This window comes from Lates calcarifer, linkage group LG19 (genome assembly GCF_001640805.2).
Source record: "Lates calcarifer isolate ASB-BC8 linkage group LG19, TLL_Latcal_v3, whole genome shotgun sequence".
NCBI lineage: Eukaryota > Metazoa > Chordata > Actinopteri > Centropomidae > Lates > Lates calcarifer.
The window spans coordinates 17188093-17207776 of NC_066851.1; the positions used below are offsets into that span (position 1 = coordinate 17188093).

At 41.4% G+C, this 19684-nt stretch overlaps 1 protein-coding gene across 1 annotated transcript in view; it reads left to right on the forward strand.

Annotated features, from left to right (window-relative positions):
• The window catches only part of stag1a (stromal antigen 1a), a 40203-nt gene extending 20672 nt beyond the window's left edge, over positions 1-19531 (forward strand). The window contains exons 2-32 of the mRNA XM_018663597.2: positions 5389-5610; positions 6081-6201; positions 6397-6552; positions 6830-6926; positions 7063-7139; positions 7983-8187; positions 8554-8705; positions 8963-9036; positions 9212-9335; positions 9525-9623; positions 9761-9840; positions 9999-10106; positions 10292-10406; positions 10716-10833; positions 11086-11189; positions 11812-11904; positions 12223-12516; positions 12971-13041; positions 13313-13481; positions 14360-14452; positions 15122-15296; positions 15504-15643; positions 15766-15867; positions 15969-16117; positions 16294-16422; positions 16579-16781; positions 16884-17052; positions 17203-17319; positions 17418-17532; positions 17648-17728; positions 17934-19531. Of these exons, the coding sequence (XP_018519113.1) occupies positions 5582-5610; positions 6081-6201; positions 6397-6552; positions 6830-6926; positions 7063-7139; positions 7983-8187; positions 8554-8705; positions 8963-9036; positions 9212-9335; positions 9525-9623; positions 9761-9840; positions 9999-10106; positions 10292-10406; positions 10716-10833; positions 11086-11189; positions 11812-11904; positions 12223-12516; positions 12971-13041; positions 13313-13481; positions 14360-14452; positions 15122-15296; positions 15504-15643; positions 15766-15867; positions 15969-16117; positions 16294-16422; positions 16579-16781; positions 16884-17052; positions 17203-17319; positions 17418-17532; positions 17648-17728; positions 17934-17957 (3783 nt within the window). The 5' untranslated portion in view covers positions 5389-5581 and the 3' untranslated portion in view covers positions 17958-19531. The remainder of the gene's footprint in view (positions 1-5388; positions 5611-6080; positions 6202-6396; positions 6553-6829; positions 6927-7062; positions 7140-7982; positions 8188-8553; positions 8706-8962; positions 9037-9211; positions 9336-9524; positions 9624-9760; positions 9841-9998; positions 10107-10291; positions 10407-10715; positions 10834-11085; positions 11190-11811; positions 11905-12222; positions 12517-12970; positions 13042-13312; positions 13482-14359; positions 14453-15121; positions 15297-15503; positions 15644-15765; positions 15868-15968; positions 16118-16293; positions 16423-16578; positions 16782-16883; positions 17053-17202; positions 17320-17417; positions 17533-17647; positions 17729-17933) is intronic.
• The last annotated feature ends 153 nt before the right edge of the window (positions 19532-19684 follow it).

The following is a 19684-nucleotide window of genomic DNA, read 5'->3' on the forward strand; positions in this document are numbered from 1 at the left end:
GTTTTTGTTTTTCGCCAAAGCTGTCTATGCTGGCAGCCTTGTTGTGTAAATGCAGTAGTTGCATCCAAACTGTGGGACTTTCAATGTAATCAAATCTATTTTATGACCTGAAAGTTTAGAGAAAAATCAGTGCGCATTGAAGGAGGTGGCACATATACGTTTATTCATGCTTTTAAAAATCTGCTCCATTAGTTAGGTAACTACACCTTTCTGAGGGTAGGATTTGTTGTAGCATTTTGGCAGTGTTATAAATGGGACTGACTGATGTCTGTAAGGAAGGAACCACCAAGCTCATGTTACTTAAATCTTTGAGGAACATCAATACAAATGTCTTAAGAGAGGGAGAAGCTGATCTGAAAACAACTTTCACAAAGCACCACAGGAGTCCTGCAAGAGTGCGAAAGTCAGATTTTCATGTAGTACTGATTTGGATCTGTAACTGGTCCTGTTCTGCCCCCCCACACACACACACACACTGTGGTCCCTCCTGTCTCCACTCAGCCAATCAAATATGCCGTCACCGCCGGGCTTATGACCCACACCAGTTGCTATAGCAACGCCGGCCTGCCTCCTAGAGAACATGTCATGCATGTTAAGTGGTTTTCAGATGCTCACTCGTTGTCTCTCTGTCTTGCACTCTCTCTTAAGTAGACACACACACATATGCACACAAACTCAAAGAGGATGAAGTGATGCAGCAGACCACAGATAGTTAACATGAGGGTTTGTTTTAGTGCTTCTGAAGCAGCACTCATAACTGCACCGCCTAACCTCTGATGTGTTTGTGTTTGTCCCTTTGAGCATGGGTGGCTACAGTTACACGCTGAACATCTTATCACTAAATTAATTTCTTACCACTTTCAAAATAAAGTTTTTGTGTTTATAATTGGGATAAAACTCAAGTCTCCTCTTCAGTCAACCTGATCTGACCTGAATTTGATCTTGAAAAAGATTTGTATTACCTGGTGTTAAAGAGATTCTTTGTGAAATCACACAACCTGTACACAACATCATTTGTTGCAAACAGAGAAGTCCATATTAAATTTTATGTGGATATTGGCTCATAAAGTTCCCCATAAATTAGACAGAATTTCAGCTGTCCTCACCTTTGTGTATAAGGCCGCTCCATTAAATTTTATTATTCTGACTGGGCTGTAATTCAGTTTATTTATTTACCAATTATTAGGTTCATGTAAGCCCAGTTGAAGTTTTTCGAACAGATTTATTCGAGGTGAAGTTCTCCTGATCCTGCTTGGCATCCTCTGAGATGAAATATACACATGCACACACAGTCTGTGTCACAACACCTGCACTGTCAGGGCAAATGTTTTTGAAATGCTTGAAGTAGAGACACTGTCCTCCACCCAGCTACCAGTCATACAACCGTCTGCATTCCTATCACCAGGATTAAACTCCTGTGCTGGTTTGGTGTATTTGTGTCAATAAGTGCCTGTGTGATTTTACTAAATCCTGTGTTTCAAAGAGTTTGTGAAATCTGTGCCACTGAATCATAACCTGTAGCAGAGGCATTGGTTTTCCCACCAGTGGTTTTCCATATAGAAGATGGCATGACATAAGACATGGCTTTAGATGATGAAATGCTAAAGATTTGATGGTTCTTACCTCTCTTACCTCTTATTACCTGCATAACTACACGTTTATCAGTTTACAGTGATGCCACAGCTCAGCAATGGAAGACATTTGTATGATCATAGTTTATAATGCCACAGTGTACCAAAGTGAACTACACTGAGCAAACAGAAAAGGACTTTATGTGCATAATTCATTGTTCTGCATTGGCAGTAACAGTTTGCTGTCATTTTAAAATTGGTATTTATTTAATGGGAGAGCTTGTTTTCATTCCTGCCATAAGAGGAAATGGAATTGGAGTGAGAGGGGGCAAGAGAGGTGCAAAGTAAATGCAGTTGGCAGCTTCTACCCTATCCTCCAAAACTGAGGAATAGTTTTGGAGACTTACTGCAAATTATTCATAGACTCCTGTTGAAGCTGCTACAATTTTGTGTGTGTGTGTGTGTGTGTGTGTGTGTGTGTGTGTGTGTGTGAGTGAGTGAGAGAGAGAGAGAGAGCCAGAAAGTACCAGTGTGTAGAGAAAATGAGGAAAGCTGATGTGCATTGAGGATTATTTAGTTGTTGGTCGATAATGGGTCAGGCAGGCTCCCAGCTTTCTCACACACACACACACACACACACACACATGCAGACACACACCCTTTTCCTGTTCCTCTCTGTGTAGCTCAGGACTGAGAAAAAATAAGACCTGACAAGAGAATTGATTCAAATGAAGTTGGCCTCTGTCCCTTTGGAGAATGATAATCGGATGATGAAAGGGGCGGAGATGCATGTTGAGGTAAAAATAAGCTGAGATATAACAGTGTGGGAAGTAGAGTGGGATGATCGTGGGGGGTGGGGGATGGGGGGCATCTCCAGCAGTGGATGTGAGAGTTGGCGGGTTGGGCAGCAGTGGTTACATTACGTAATGAGAACTTCTGTCTTGGGCTCTGTCAGTCACCTCAAGTTGCACACATCCAGTTACTTTGCAAAATGATGATAGATGAATGCTGACTACCAGTCTCAAGTGTGTGTGACTTGTGGTGTTTTGCATCTGCATCTTATTTTCATCCACAGCTGCTTCTCTGAATGATGTGAAGTGTTTTTATTGGGATTAATGTGCAAATTAAAATCTCTCAACATGATTAGACAAGACTAAATGAGGTGATAATTCATTAACACCTGCATCTTTGGTTGTGGCCCTGTCAAATATAGCCACATTCATTGTCTTCTACTTCTCACCTCCCAACATTTTTTTCCCTTTAGCTTATTTTTGACAGTATTTCTGCTCAGGCCCTCAGGCACTTCCCATGTGTGTCTGTCTCCCACATTGTTTACCTTTGCTGTCTTTTGTTTATTTGTTCAGATCACATCCCTGTGTCCCAGTTCAAATTCTCCTGTTAGTCTTGTACTGTATCAGTGCCCCTGAGCTTAGTGGGGAGACTTTGTAGAAAGGGAAATGAGTCCTTCCTCCTCCTCCATTTAATTCTTCACTTCAATGTTAAAAATATTGTAGTGTTTGATGTTTAAGCAGTCATTACTTATGTAGTACTTTGTGAAAGGGGTTCAGGGGTATTTTGCTTCATTTAAAATGTTTTAATAAATTAGGTCTTGTTCTTCTCTCTTACTTTCACTTTAAAAGTCTTTGAGAGTCTTAAATCGATTTAAAAAAAGAGAAAAAGGCATTAGACACAGCATGTACTTCAGGGCTGGAGGTAGAAGATAAACACAGCCCTGAAGTACATGCTGTTCACACAGCTTTTTTTAACCAATGATTTATGTATTTAAATCTGTGTTAATGAAACTTGCACCCTGTGCATGATGTCCCAGAAGTCCATATTCCTTATATTCTAGTGTTAAAGTGTAGTGTAAGTGTCAAATACTGTACTTTTTCCTCGATCCAAGTTTACATCATTTAAAACTTATCTGATTTACAGCATAGTTTGGGGGTTTTTCTTTTCTTCTTTTCTTTGTTTTCTGAGACATTCCACTTTTATTAAATATCTTCTAATGTTTACGCCCACCTTATGTATGCAGAAAAATATCTTTAGGTTACATAAAATGATTTTTAAAAGACTGTGGATTTGTCGTCTGTATTGTGACATTTTGCAAGGCAACATCTCTGCCTTATCCATCCATGTTTTCAAATGCTGTTCTAGGTGTAGATTCATGCTCTATGTCAGCATAGTCAGGCCTTTCTATCCTTTTGAAAGTTTAATGTTTGTGCAGCAGGAATATCAAATGCCAAAAGATCATGAGCTTACATGCATGCAAGCAGGTAAAATCCCAGCCATTAACACCTGTTCGGCCTCTGAAATCTCAGCTTTTTGAAGTTTAACTGCAGAGGTTTGGGGAAAAGACAACTTGTGATTTTATCAAATATTATTACAACCACCTAAACGCCATACAGGATTACGCACTATAAGTTCAGTGCTTGTGATGATTGAAATCCTGTGTTCATTCACACTCTCTCTCACAGTCTTGCATTGTTTTCAAATGATGGGCTGGCTGTGTTACAACAGTGCGCCAGACTGATGACTGTGTGTGTATGTGTGTATGTGTGTGTGTGTGTGTAGTTCAGCATGGTGAAACAGGGGGCTCCTCTGCCCATGCTATTCCTCAGTACAAACACTGTGTGGAAGACAGTATTTAAATACACACTCTCTTAGCCTGCCCCCTACTGTTGCCCAGACCTACTTTCAAACACACACGTATACACTCACACACACTCTGGGGAAAATACAGCCATAAAACACTTTCTAGGTGAACATAACTCGACTGGAACTGAGCTGTGAGTTTAAATGAGTTTTAGCTGATTTTTCTAAACCCACTTCTCCCAGTTAAAACCCAATTAAGAAGTTTGGAGATAGACTTTGGGCAGAGGACTTTGTGGATCATACTGCCTCTTGTGGTTAAGAGTGGCATTGCTCCACCTCTGCTCTGCTCTCATTAGCATATGAACAGGTCAATAACTAATGTTTTAATTAGCATTGCTGCCAGTCTTCTAAATGAGATTTTACCCTCATTATCAGCTCTGGCTACAAGACATTTTGGGATTGTTTCATGCACTTTGCATCATTTGTGGCACCTGGTGATTTTTCACAACTTTTTCCAGATATATTTTACTGGAAACCATATTTATCTCCAGCTTTTGTCAGACAAAGACACTTTACTTTTTTTTTTTTTTTAACCAGAAAGCAACCCTTTGATTGAGTCAAAGCATGTGTCAATTTCCACAAACTTTAATATGTCATGATGTCACAATTTAAAGTTTTGAGCAGAAGTTTATTAAACCATTGGATTATGATACATTTTAAAATCTTGTGGTGGTGTTGAAATTGTTTGTCAACAACACTCCTGTGTGCCAATCCTCCCTGCACGCCCCACAATATTTTGCTCCTGTAGTTCTCAGAGTGACCAGTTGGTGTCCTCCTCTCCCCATTTCCACCTCCACAGCCTGATCCACCAGAGTGAAAGATTGAGCTGTCTCTCTCTGCTTTCTGTGACATTTTACAATTGTGACATTTTGGACACCGATGTCTGTATGATGTCTATACAAACTGTCAGGTGTATATTGATTTTCAAAGCATGCAGAGCAGCTATTTTTCATGGTTTAATTATCAATTTGTCTATGAATTGAAATGGCTTACCATAAATGTCTCAATGAAGTTTTTGTCTGTGTAGGCAAGCTTAACTATTGTGTACACTTCATTAAAGCCACAACAGTGTCTTGTATCATCAGTGATTCTTACAGGCTGGAATTGTTTTGATGTGTGTCTTTTAAATCATAGTTTTCTCCTCTGTGTTTTTTTTTCCCAGGAGCTGAAGAGAGTTAAGTGCCAGCACGTTGAGCACAGTCCGTCCTGGAGCCTCTCCTCTCTCCTCTCTCTAGACCTTTCCCCCCTGACTGAGCTGCCATCTTGTATCTCCATCTGCAGACCTGAAGCACGCTCAGTCCTGAAGACACACACAAACACAGTTACACACCTCACCACTTCCCCACCCTACCAGGATGATCACCTCGGAGCTCCCCGTCCTACAGTGAGTGACATTGGAGGCTCAAGTGTTGATTTCAGCAGAAAACTTCCATGAATTAGAAATTTTTATCAGTCTAAGTCATTAGTCCAATTTTCTGCCACCATTCAGGTTGTATTCATTTATTATTATTAAATTAATCGTATCATTAGGAATTATTGCTATATGTTGCTTGCTTGCTTGGAAGTGCTGAAAAAAATGTGACATAAGGTAGATGTTACTAAAACTGCAACCCTTCTGTGGCCCTTCTTGAAACCTATGACACAATTGCACAAAATGTGAAAACACAAGCGAGTGTGTCATTGTTTATATTTTACCAAAGGAAGTAGTTAGGTTCTCTTTTCATCCCTGTAGTTTTACTTTCATGAAGAGAATTATCTGTCATTTTGGAACTGAAGATTTCATCTGCTCAGCAGATGAAGAAAAAACTTTGGACAGATATGAATCATATGTGTTTTTGTGTTTTGCTCTCTCAGGGACTCATCTAATGAGTCTGGGGCAACAGACACAGTGGGCTTAAGTATGAACATGAGTGAGATGGAAGATCCAGAGGCGAAAGGGAAGAAGAAAAGGGGGAGGCCTGGAAAACAAGCCCCGGTATGAGTCTGCGTCAGTGGAGTGTGTGTTAAGAAAGGAAATTAGTGAGAAAATCCTGGTTCCTGATTGTCTCTGTTTTTGATACTACGTAAGTGTGGGCATACATGTGTACATTGGAAGAGGTGAGGAAACAAACTTTCTGTATGTGTGTAGTGTTTATTCCTTACTGTCTAACTGACATTTCCCTCCCCACAGACATCCAATAAGAAGCCTCGAAAATCGCCAACAGACAAGGCTGTGGGAGTGGCCAGAGGGCGAGGGAAAGCAAACGGCGTGGCTCAACATAATGGAGACGGCGGAGACCCTGTCACTCTGTTTGAAGTGGTCAAACTGGGCAAGAGTGCCATGCAGGTGGGTGAACACAGTTGTGTTTCTCATTTTTAGAAATGTCTAAACTCAAAATATAATAAAAAATCAAATACATTCAGTTATTTTTAATTATATCTCACAAGAGATTTCTTTTTCAAACTCTGATTGGACTGTGCTCCTGCTGATTTCTCTCCTGTGTAGCAGTTTAGAATTCGTGAAGCTTTCCAGTAGAGAAAAGAGATGTTTAAAATTCTCACTGTTGCGATTGTGTTTGTGTGTGTTTCTTTTTGTGCGTGTGTGTGTGTGTGTGTGTATACAGTCTGTGGTGGACGAGTGGATTGAATCGTACAAACAAGACAGAGACTTGGCACTGCTAGACCTCATCAATTTTTTCATCCAGTGCTCAGGGTGCAAAGGTAAAACTGCTTAAACTACTGCAAACTCAGTGTAATCACAGTGTTTTCTTTTTCTGAAATCTGTTGTTCTGAGTGCAAGCTGACTAGAGCAACAAATCTGAAATCGATCTAATGTCATTATTGTTGTGTTAACCAGGCACCGTGAGGATTGAGATGTTCAGGAACATGCAGAACGCAGAGATCATCCGAAAGATGACGGAGGAGTTTGATGAGGTAAATGTGTGCCTCTACCAGAGAGAGTAATTAATGTTCAAGTGAAAATAAAGTCATGTGTTTCTGTATTTATTAGCCATGTAAATATATCTCCTTTCAGGAGGGGCTTTGTGCACAGCGTGTTCTCTCCTCATGTTCTTATATCAGGAATAATCCTCTACGGGATTAATGATTGCTTCAGATAAATTTGATACTTTCATGTCTGTATTACTATTTTCAAACATGCAGCTCACATCACTCTATTTTCATATCCAATGTAAGTTGGATGATACCTTTAAAGTCTGAACAGATATAGGATAAAAGATATTCATTGGTGGTTGTGGTGTGATTTAAATTACACAGTTAATTCAAACTACTCTCACATCAGGTTTAGATTTTCAATTTTCTGACCAGTTTCTCACCACTTAACACATTTCTGGCATTACACAATCACATAAACAAAGCAGAAAATAAGAAACAAATAGTAGTGGTTGAACAGATGAAAGGAGCTTTGGTCTCCTTCATTGGTAACAAATGTGATCTTAACCTCAACCAGAAAATTGTTAACAAGCAGCCAAAACTGGCAGCAGTGTCCATTTTACAAAAAAAACATGTCCCTGCCTACACACATCTGTGCCTCTGCCAGGACATCCATTTTATGATTTAGTAGCAGTAAATGATCTAACAGCCTGACGACACAAATTACTTTTAATTTCAATTCTGGACCTCAGAGGTCAGAACTAAAAAAGCATGGAGTAGAAAGCAGAAATTTCTTGAGCAGTGGGATAAATTGTTACCTTGAACCACGTAGTTTTGATAGAGGATGATACACGCTCTCTGATCCCTCTGCCTTTTCGTCAACAGGACAGCGGAGATTATCCTCTCACCATGCCGGGGCCTATGTGGAAGAAGTTCCGCTACAACTTCTGCGAGTTCATCAGTGTTCTGATCCGCCAGTGTCAGTACAGCATCATCTACGACGAGTACATGATGGACACGGTGATCTCCCTCCTCACCGGGCTGTCTGACTCTCAAGTGCGAGCCTTCAGGCACACCTCCACGTTAGCAGGTGACGACACCAGCCCTCATGAGTTCTTATCTTTACAACAATAAGTAGAAGTTATTTCTGGAGCGTTTTTTGAAACCGTAATTAAGTGATTTACACAGACCCCCACACTGGCCAAGTAAATGATAACACCACTGATGTCGGTGGCAGACAGTAACAGTAAATACATTTGTTCAGGCCTGTTTAGATAAGATCAAAACTATTTAAAAGCCACTTGTTACTTGAAATTTTTTTATTTTAATCTATTTTAATCTGACTATATCATGTGCTGCAATGAAAAGGGATGGTTTGTCCTTTACAAAAGATAGGTTGAAACTGATATGACATTTTCTATTCAGCCTCACATGTGTATTTTTTTTTTGCGTGTAGCAATGAAGCTGATGACAGCACTGGTGAATGTGGCACTGAACCTGAGCATTCACCAAGACAACACCCAGAGACAGTACGAGGCAGAGAGGAACAAGATAGCTGGCAAACGAGCCAATGAGAAGCTGGAGCTGCTGCTACAGAAGAGGAAGGAGGTTGGATAATGTTTGATGTGACTCAAGATATTGGTGTGTCAGCAGCAATAAAAGTGTAGTTGAAAATTGCATTGATGTTGGTAGAAAATGCTAAAATTCCCCAATAATTTTTTTTTCTCCCTAAAATCATCCTTGCTAATATTTTGGAATAACTGGAATAATTTTCCAGCTTGAATCTTGTAGCGCTGCTTTGCCATATATCAGAATGTTTGAAAATTGCAAGTCTTGTCTGTAACTTTTTGGTTTTCTCCTTGCAGCTTCAGGAAAACCAGGATGAAATTGAGAATATGATGAACTCTATCTTCAAGGGAATCTTTGTGCATCGCTACAGGTACACTTCCTGACTGTTGATGTTCATATGATTTTTGATATTTTTTCAGGGATAATGCTACTTTAGTTGGTTGCCGTGATGCTTTAATCATCAATAATGCTATTATTAGTTAAACATTTTTGTCAGTTTGTTGAAAAATAATGATGGTGATGTTTGTACTCTCTGTATGTCACAGGGATGCAATTGCAGAGATCAGAGCCATCTGTATTGAAGAGATTGGAGTGTGGATGAAGATGTACAGTGATGCTTTTCTTAACGATAGCTACCTGAAATATGTTGGTTGGACACTACATGATAGGGTGAGCAACGCAATCAAACAAATGCTTTTTTTCTTCACGTTTTTTCAGACTTGGTTGCTGTTTTGTTGATACTCTGGTGGGCCTCTGCTGAACTGATTCTGTGTTTACACAAACACAGAAAGCTGGGCATTTAGCTCACTAGGGTCTGCTTTTCTTTGAGATGTTTCTAACTATCTCTCGCTTTTTCAGCAAGGAGAGGTGCGTCTCAAGTGCCTGAAGGCTCTGCAGAACCTGTACACAAACAGAGAACTGTTTCCCAAGCTCGAGCTCTTCACCAACCGCTTCAAGGTAAAACCTCCCCGAATGAAAATGTGAATCATGATTCTTTTAAGAAACTGAATAGAGAGAAAGAGTAATGCTTATCTTATCTGATTCTGCTCATTTATTCCATTTCTTTCTCTGGGCAATTCTATTTGTTTTGACAGGATCGTATAGTCTCAATGACACTGGATAAGGAGTATGATGTGGCTGTGGAGGCCATTCGACTGGTCACACTCATCCTGCAGTGAGTACTCTGGTTTTGTTTCTGTGTTTTTTTTACATAGATACGTGTGAAACTCTGTGGAGTGCTACACTGTTCCCCATACTTCCTTTATTTTCTCATTCCTCCATGAATTTTTACTGATGAGCTGCCATGGTTTATGTGTAACTTATCTCTTGCAGGGGAAGTGAGGACGCCTTGTCCAATGAGGACTGTGAGAATGTGTACCACCTGGTCTACTCTGCCCACCGGCCAGTGGCTGTTGCTGCTGGAGAATTCCTGCACAGGAAGTGAGTCCATGCTCAGACCTCTTGTCATGTATCCATCTATAGAAGTCAACATGAAATACTATAGAGCATCACTTTCAGTTGCATCTGTATTTGAAGTCAGTTTACTTTTTAATAACTATGTACGCTTTTCCTATTTCCCTCTCCTCTTCTCTGTTTCACTCTCTGTAAACCTCTCTCTCCATCAGGTTGTTCAGTCGTCATGACCCACAGGCAGAGGAAGCGCTGGCGAAGCGCAGAGGGAGGAGCAGTCCCAATGGAAATCTCATCCGCATGCTTGTGCTCTTCTTTTTGGAGAGTGAGGTAATACTCTGTTTAGTGTTTGCTGGTATTACACATGATGTAGACAGGTGGAGGCATACATATTCATGTACATGGCAAATTAAACGTAGTATATATATCTATCTCTCTCTCTATATATATATATCTATATATATATATATTTCTTTTCTTTTTATTTTATTTATTTATTTATTTTTCCTTACCTTTTGGTGTGGTAGAATATAGTAGAACACTGAAAAAAGTTATGGATTTCAGGTCCAAGTTTTCATACAGTGCCTCCAAAACTTACCCATGTACTGTGTTTCTTTCTGCGTGTGTTTGTGTATGTAGCTCCATGAGCATGCAGCCTACCTTGTGGACTCCCTGTGGGAAAGCTCTCAGGAGCTGCTGAAAGACTGGGAGTGTATGACTGAACTTCTGCTGGAGGAGCCAGTGCAGGGAGAGGAGGGTAAGACACGCTGTTCTTGTTCTCCCTTTAAGCCTGTGAAATGGCTTCAGGCTGCTTCATGTCAAGCAAAACATCACAGCTGAAAACCAGCTGCAAGAGATGATGCAATAAAATCTTGTTCCTTGAAACTCTCTCTTGGTGTCTCTTTTAATCCCTCTCTGTTTCTGACCTTCTCTGACTCTTTTGTCCTCCTTTTTTCTCTCCTCTTTGTATCTGTCTCTTTCTCTCCTTCTCTGCTGTCTGTCTCTGCAGTGTTGTCAGACAGACAGGAGAGTGCGCTGATAGAGCTGACAGTGTGCACCATTCGCCAGGCAGCAGAGGCACACCCACCTGTTGGGAGAGGCACTGGCAAACGGGTAGGTCAAGTATACACATATCATACACCTTAACAACTCTAATCATTTTTGTAGAGTGTAGACTGTGTGTTGAATGTGAGATTGATGAGATGAGAAACCAGGTCAATATATACCTGCCAACAGAAGGCTTGAGCAATACTTAAAAATTGCTTTTCATCTGTTATAATTTACCTTCTATGAATGGCAAAATTGTTTCACAGTACAAACTGAGGCTACACTATTGGTCCAGCTGAATGATAGGGCTCAGATTTATATGTCTGAATATAACAACCCTGGTAGTCCAGTCCATGACTCTTTTTAATGTCCTCAATTCTTTTTACTTATCTGTTCTAACTCTAAACACTAACCAATGAAAACCTGATATCCTGTTTATTAATGGCACAGTTGTGGTGATGTCCATCCAGAATACATAAAATTTCTGGTTGACCTCAGACTCAAGGATACAGATCTTCAGGATTTGCATCATGAGGTCTCAGTGTAATAACTATAAGAAGACTAAGACTGATTTTCTTTCTCAAAAATATCTATTTTGCTATTACCTCTGTGCGTTCTGCCTTCTCTCTGTCCTATTTTTACATCCCCAGCAGCATTTGACCTCAAGCTTTTGTTTTTGTTTGTCCAGGTGCTGACAGCGAAGGAGAGGAAGACACAGATAGACGATAAGAACAAACTGACAGAGCACTTCATCATGGCTCTGCCCATGCTCTTGTCCAAGGTAAGACTTTTCCCTTGCTCTAGCCAGCAGCCTGCAGGAACAGGGATGATCTGTTTGTCGAAATAATTGATCAAGGTGTTCCTTATGTAGTCATGAGACGTGTTATTGAGTATATGCCACTCTGGACAAGTGTGTTGGCTAAATGTTTAAAATGCAATTGACCATTTTACTAACTGAGAAACAGAAACAAAGCATCAGGTGTTGATTGATGGTTCTCTTTCTTTTTACTGCCTCTTTATCATCTGCTTGTGGCTTTTTTCCTACATGCTATAAGTCCTCTTTATCTAAACTTGTGTCTCTCTATCCCTTTGCCCACAGTATCAGGCAGACTCAGAGAAAGTAGCCAACCTGCTGCAGATCCCTCAGTACTTCGACCTGGACGTGTACAGCGCCGGGCGCATGGAGAAGCACCTGGACGCTCTGCTGAAGCAGATCCGGCTGGTGGTGGAGAAGCACATCGAAACCGACGTGCTCGAAGCCTGCAGCAAGACCTACAGCATCCTCTGCTCTGAAGAGTACACCATCATGAACCGCGTGGACATCGCCCGCTCCCAGCTCATCGACGAGATGACTGATCGATTTGCACACTCGGTTGAAGAGCTGCTGCAGGAGGTATGATGGCAAGAGCAGCAGGTGTGGTTTTGAAAGGGATTAGGAAAGGGAGTGTGCAGGAATGCCCTTGAAATTCAGTCTCAAGCTGCACAGGAAAATATGTAGACGATTAGAAATACAGAGTTTTGAGATGTTTTGTTGTACTGGTGGGTAAGTCACATACATATAATTACAATTTTCCCTGTTAGACCAAGGATTTTTGTGGCAGGCCATAACCCTCTCTCTCTTTTTCTGTCTATTTGTCCTGTCTTTATCACTACTCTCTCTATTTGAATGATGGCAAAATGCAAGAAATACTCATTTGATCTATCATTTATTTATGAAATATGTATGTGATTATCTGCATCAAGTTGTCAAACCTCCACACGAAAAATCCACTCATAGTGAACATCAGATGTGATGGTTGTGTATGGTCAGAATATTTGTATACTAAGTGGTGTTTGTTACACTGCAGGCTGAGGAAGCAGATGATGATGATATCTACAACGTTTTATCTACTCTCAAGAGACTCACAGCCTTCCACAAGTAAGATTCTCTGTCTTCTTACCCTTTGAAATAGTTTAAATGTCCAATGTCATTTCCTGAAGCCCAAGATGGTTTCACTCCAGAACTTTAATATCCTCAGTGTTAGTGCAGTGCTTGTTGACTTATGAATTCCAGTCTCTCTGGCAATCCATATGAAAACTCTGAAGGTACTGTAAAACTGAAAGCACTGAATAAAACCTTCCACCAGATAAACTTGACGATTTAACTAAGTGTGAAATCTAATATGTTTTCCTCTTGTTTCCTGTCTCAGTGCCCATGACCTGACGCGGTGGGATTTATTTGGAAACTGTTACCGGCTGCTGAAGGCGGGCATCGAGCAGGGCTCCATGCCAGAGCAGATAGCTGTCCAGGCTCTGCAGTGCTCCCACTATTCCATCCTCTGGCAGCTGGTCAAGATCACAGAGGGGGCTCCCAGCAAGGTGCTGGACTCCGTTCACTGACAGAGCTTTAACACCGCACACTCACAGATCCCAGGTTTATCTTTGGTCAGGGGCTCAGGGTTAAGGCTGCCATGTCTGAGCATCAGTGGCCCAGAGGGACAGAAGCTTATCTGTATTTCTGCAGAGAGAGGGGCAGCTTAGGTGTATAAATCCATCTCACTATTGGACAGGATGCTCACCCCTGATCCATGGGCTTACTCCCAGTCTATCTCATTTAACACTTAAACACTGCACAGATGCTATAGATCCCAAGACTGTTATTTTGCAATGGACTGGATCCCAAACGTCCAACACACTTTAGCCCCTAATCCACTGATGGGCAGTGTTTGTCCCTTTCCCACACTTCTGTATTTTAAGTTGATAGATGAGAATTTGATGAGTATTAATCTATTAATCGTTTCATCTGTAGACAAAAAGTCATTCAAAATGCTTTACTTAAGACATTAAAAGGCAGACTGAAACAAGCAGCCAAAATGCATATCAGTAGTCATTTAATAGCATTGTCAACCTATCGGCCATTAATATTTGAATCATGCAGATTGCATTGATTTACAGTCCCCAGTGTTGACAATGCGTCAAGAATGAAAAAGAAACCAAACATAATCATCAATAGTCTGTGTCTGTGCTCTCTGGGCCACAGAAACAGTGCATTGATTCTTCAGTGAAGTTAGTTGATGACGGATTAAAATCATTAAAGTTTGATTACTTCATTGGCACAATCAATCAAGAGCCAGACATTTAACCTGACTGATAATGCTTTTTACTATTGACTCCTATTAGGGCACTCATTATTTGTGAGACGTGGCTAATGATGTGTGTGTGTGTGTGTGTGTGTGTGTGTGTGTGTGTGTATGCAGGATGACCTTGTGGCTCTCAGGAGAGTGGTGAAGTCTTTCCTGGCTGTGTGCCAGCAGTGCCTGTCCAACGTCAACACCCCAGTTAAAGAGCAGGTAACAACACAGACCTGATATGACCAGGTCCAACCTTCACTGTCAAGATAATCTAAGTGTCAGTGTCACATTATTGTCATTATTGCTCTCTTCAGTGCAAATTAGTAACAGTGTCTGACATGTTAATAACAGCTTGATTGATGAACATAATTGTAGGGTTGTTGTTTAGTTCTGGATAGTACACATAACTGAATTATTGTATTGAAAAAATACATTTTTAAGAATTTGAAATGGGGAAAGATGTGTTTATAAACAATATCTGTATTTTCTGTAATTTTCCATGTTGTCATATTTGTTGTTTTGAACAATAAGCTTCAGCTAAAGAGTGTGTCTTGTCATTTTTATTTATTTTATTAGGTCATATAACAGGGACAACATTCATTGATCAATAAGAGGGAGAAAGGAAGAATGAAGACAGTCAGTGTTTGCTTGGGAGTTCAGTTTTGTTGTTTGTGACTAGATGTTAAAACAACACCCAAGGAATAGACTAAAACAACACATCTTACAACAATGCAGAGTTTATTTTGATGACCTCTGGACTCCAAAAAATGTTATTTCGAAATAACAATCATGTTTTTGGAAACACACAAAATCCCTCTGCAGTTTTGTTATTGGATAGGCAAGGATTTCTGTCAGACCATAACACTTTCTTTGTTCCTCCTGCTCCAGGCCTTCATGCTTCTCTGTGACCTACTGATGATCTTCAGTCACCAGCTGATTTCTGGCGGCAGGGAAGGCCTGCAGCCGCTGGTCTTCAACCCAGACAGCACTCTGCAGAACGAACTCCTCAACTTCGTCCTGGACCACGTCTTCATCGACCAGGATGATGAGAGCCAGAGCATGGGTGAGAGAGAAGGAGAGGGAAACATTTTTTAGGCACATGGTGTAGACAGGGTAAATAAGTATCAGTTTAAGGTTTTCATCACATTTAATGATTAATGACATACGCTTAAAGATGTTTTGAAAAATAAACCACTAAATGCCTCCATTTGTTCAGTTTATTCCTCTTCCTCTTCGTAATTTCTCTCCACTTCTGTCTGTGTGCCTGTAGAGGGAGACGAGGAGGACGAGGCCAACAAGATCGAGGCTCTGCACAAGAGGAGAAATCTGCTTGCAGCTTTCTGCAAACTCATCATCTACGACATCGTAGACATGCCCGCTGCTGCCGACATCTTCAAACACTACATGAAGGTGTGTGTTCATCTGTACTTGAACTGATCATGATAACCATGAAAGCAAGATAGATATTGGAAAACAGATTCAGCAGGGGTTAAAGAGATTGAATGTGCCAAACTGTGTTGTCTTGTCCTCAGTATTATAACGATTATGGAGACATCATCAAGGAGACTCTCAGTAAAACCAGACAGACAGATAAGATTCTCTGTGCCAAGACACTCATCCTCAGTCTGCAGCAGGTGAGACAGTGACACACACCACGTACAAGCTTGTAATAGTGTTTTCTTGAAGTGGTGAGTGTGCACACCCACAAGTGCTCACCGACAACGTGTGATTTCAGCTGTTCAACGAGCTGCTGCAGGATCAGGGTCCCAACCTTGACCGAACGTCGTCTCACGTCAGCGGCATCAAGGAGTTGGCCCGCCGCTTCGCTCTCACCTTCGGCCTGGATCAGATCAAGACCAGAGAGGCTGTGGCCACACTGCACAAGTAAGAATTACCACTGCTCGTAATCAGACAGGGAGGATATGAAGAGAGTCCAACATAACTGACATAAAAATTGAACATTGCTGTGTTTTTAAGTATTTTTAAATTCTTTTTTCACTATCACCCATCTCTCTTTGTCGGGTTTTTTATTTTTATTGTCTCTCTCCATTGTGTATCAGGGATGGAATAGAGTTTGCATTTAAGTACCAGAATCCTCGAGGACCAGAGTTTCCTCCTATCAACCTGGCCTTCCTGGAGGTCCTGAGCGAATTCTCCTCCAAACTAATCCGCCAAGACAAAAAGACTGTGTAAGTACCCAGTTCAGTTTCATATCATTTTCCTGTATTATTTCCATAGATTATAGATCATTTCCCATCTTGTAATTAAAAGCTGTTTATAAATAAATTCAAGCAGGATAGGCGGTATCGTCCTGACTCATGCTAAAATGTTGGATGTCTCCTCAGCCACTCATATCTGGAGAAGTTCATGTCCGAGTCGATGTCGGAGCGTCGAGAGGACGTGTGGCTGCCGCTCATCTCCTACAGGAACAGCCTGCTGACAGGAGGAGACGAGGACCACATGTCCGTCACGTCAGGCTCCAGCAGCAAAACCGGCTCAGTCCGCAGCAAGAAGGGACGACCGCCGCTACACAAGAAGCGCATCGAGGGTGAGCAAAGCACAGAGATAAAGGTTCTCTGGACTGTTTGGCTCGGTTACCTACCACTGTGTTGCTGAAGCTATGAACTTCTCTCTGTGTGGTCATTTCCAGAGGAGAGTAGTGTGGAGGGCTCGTGGATGATGCGTAATGACACCCTACAAACACCGGGGGCACTACAGACTCCTCAGCTCACCTCAACAGTCCTCCGAGAGAACAGACCAGCAGAACACATGCCAGACCCAGACTCAGAACCTGGATCAGAAAACGACTTTGTACACAAGTGAGTTCATTTGCATGCTGTACACATACATGCATGTACATCCACATACAAAAACTGAATTAACTTTTAGAATTACATCACAGAGTATTAGTGTCAGTCAGCATCTGAACTGACTTGTATGTAAATCTGTGTGTTTCTGTTCGTCTTCAGTCCTCAGATGCAGATGTCGTGGCTCGGCCAGCAGAAGATGGAGGAGGTGAACAGGAAGGACCGAACGGGAATGAACTACATCAAGTCACGCAGCAATCAGGGCGTTCGGCAGACTGTGTACGTGCATAGAGATGAGTATTATCTAACCTGAGGGACACTATAGTTGAAATACTAGAAATAATGAAAGTAACTGTGGTTTGCCGCCGAATCTTTAGGCGTGGGCTGATGGAGGATGATGCAGAGCCAATTTTCGAGGATGTGATGATGTCATCGCGGGGTCAGCTGGAGGACATGAACGAGGAGTTTGAAGACACTATGGTGATCGACCTGGTTAGTAACATCACTCCATTCAAGCTGTGAATTTCTACAGGAGGAACAACTGCTTCTTTTTAATGTTATGGTGCTTCTTTACCCAGTTTTTAATTTTGGGCTTTTTCACTCTCAGCCGCCATCGAGGAACAGACGTGAAAGAGCAGAATTAAGACCGGACTTCTTCGACTCCGCAGCAATGATTGAGGACGAGTCGGTAAGTAAAACTTTGCTACTTATAGCCATTAAATTATTGATTAAGAAATTGATTTGATTGATTTGAAAGTGGCTGAAACTAAACCATCATATCACATTTAAAGCCACTATGTGTGGCGGCCACACGCACTATTTACTGTGGGGTTGCAGCTGAGATTTTTTTCTTTTCTTTTTCTCCTGACATTGTTTCCTCTCCACTGTTGCAGGGATTCAGCATGCCCATGTTCTGATCTGGAAAGCAGCAAAGATCCTGAGATCAGGATCCAAATCAGGAGTAAACACATGGGGGGGAGGGCAATCAAACTCTTTAAGAAGAAGAAAAAAAACATTGTTGAAGTACTTTTCTCTTTCTGTAAGACGTGATGGAAGGATGTTTGTCAAGTGGATCTGCTGATAGATCCCACATCGGCTGGATCTCACCTGGAAGTGTTCAAGATCCCGCTCTGTTTTTATCAGACAGGCCAGAGGATCCAGAATCTACTCCGGATTATTCAAGAGCTTCTTCTTGCTCCTATTCTTCCTCCTCGGCCTGTTGGTTTAGCTCTTCTTAGCGGTAGCTCTGATGGCGCTCTGGCTACGTAACCCCACAGCCAGCCGAGGAGCACCCGCAATTTTTACGGTTCCCTGTTCTACAGATGTACAGTTGTTTGGTTCTGCTCCCAATCGGCAACACAGAGCAAACGTAACACTCTGTACAGCCTCCCCCCCCTTCTTTCGGTGTCGCACTTCGATCCACCTGGTTTAAATCCAACATAGAGAGGATCTCAATACTAAATGTTCTATATCTTTGCTCTTATTTCCACTCACCGACCCCCTCTCCTCTCTCTGTTCGCCATCTGAGTCCTTGTGTGTGGTGGTGCTGGTTGTGTGACGTGTGTGTAAAGTGTTGGTGATGATGATGATGGTTGAGTAGTTGCACGTGCACACAGAAGTCAACAGCCGTAGATCGAACCTGGAGGAAGTGATGTAACTGTCTTGTGTGTGATGTCAAAGCAAAAGCGAGTGTTGTCATTTGACGGTGAAGCCGCACCTCTGACCGACCTCAGACAGAAGCCCCACCCTCTCAAATCTTTGAAATGTTCTACACACACACACCCTGAATAATGGCTTTTTGAAGTAAAAAAAAGTTTTAAAAAAAGACAATAAACATATTTTGAATTCTGTAGCTTTAGTACTAAAGTTTTAAATCAAGTGTGTTTTTGTTTTTGTCTGATGTTTGTACAGCTTTTTCTTGAATATGTATCTTGTTCGTTGCCAAATTGTGGCCTACATACTTACAGTATATTCCAGCCCCCCCACCCCCCACCCATATCTTAACGGTTACCAAGCTCAGATTGTTGCTGTGGGATACCAGCTTTTAAGCGCTGTATCGTCTGATTGTAATCGTTTTCACAGTTCAGTATTACAGCAGGATTATCTGTTCGGTTTGTTCATCTTCAAGGTCAAATCAAGTTACTTCGATTTTTACACCTGCAAACAGTGTTAACTGATCCAGAGTTGAAGATTTGTTGTTACCATTGTTCATATCCAGTGCCGTGATGGATCTTAATGTCTGACAGATTTGTTTGAATGTGTTTTGAATGTGTCCAGCCATATCTTTATTCACCCTCTGTTGGTTAATCAGTCATTTACTTTTCCTCCATTGGCTGGCTTGGCAGTCCTCCTGTAAATATCAGAGACAATTGGATCTTTTCTGCAGTGCAGTTGACATCAGTTGCCCTAAAATGCTCTAAAAGCCAGTTTGTTTTTTTTCTGTGAACCTAAATTCTTTTTAATAAAATAAAATCTGTAATCGATTTATGGACCGGTGTTTGTGTGCGCGCCTTTGTTTCACAACCTCTTTATAGCTCAAAACAGCTGCGTCGTTGTCAAATACAGTTTTCATCTTTGTCAGTGATTTCATTGTCAATTTAAACTCTGAGAACGGTTCATTCTTGAGTTGGGAAATGGTAGCTGA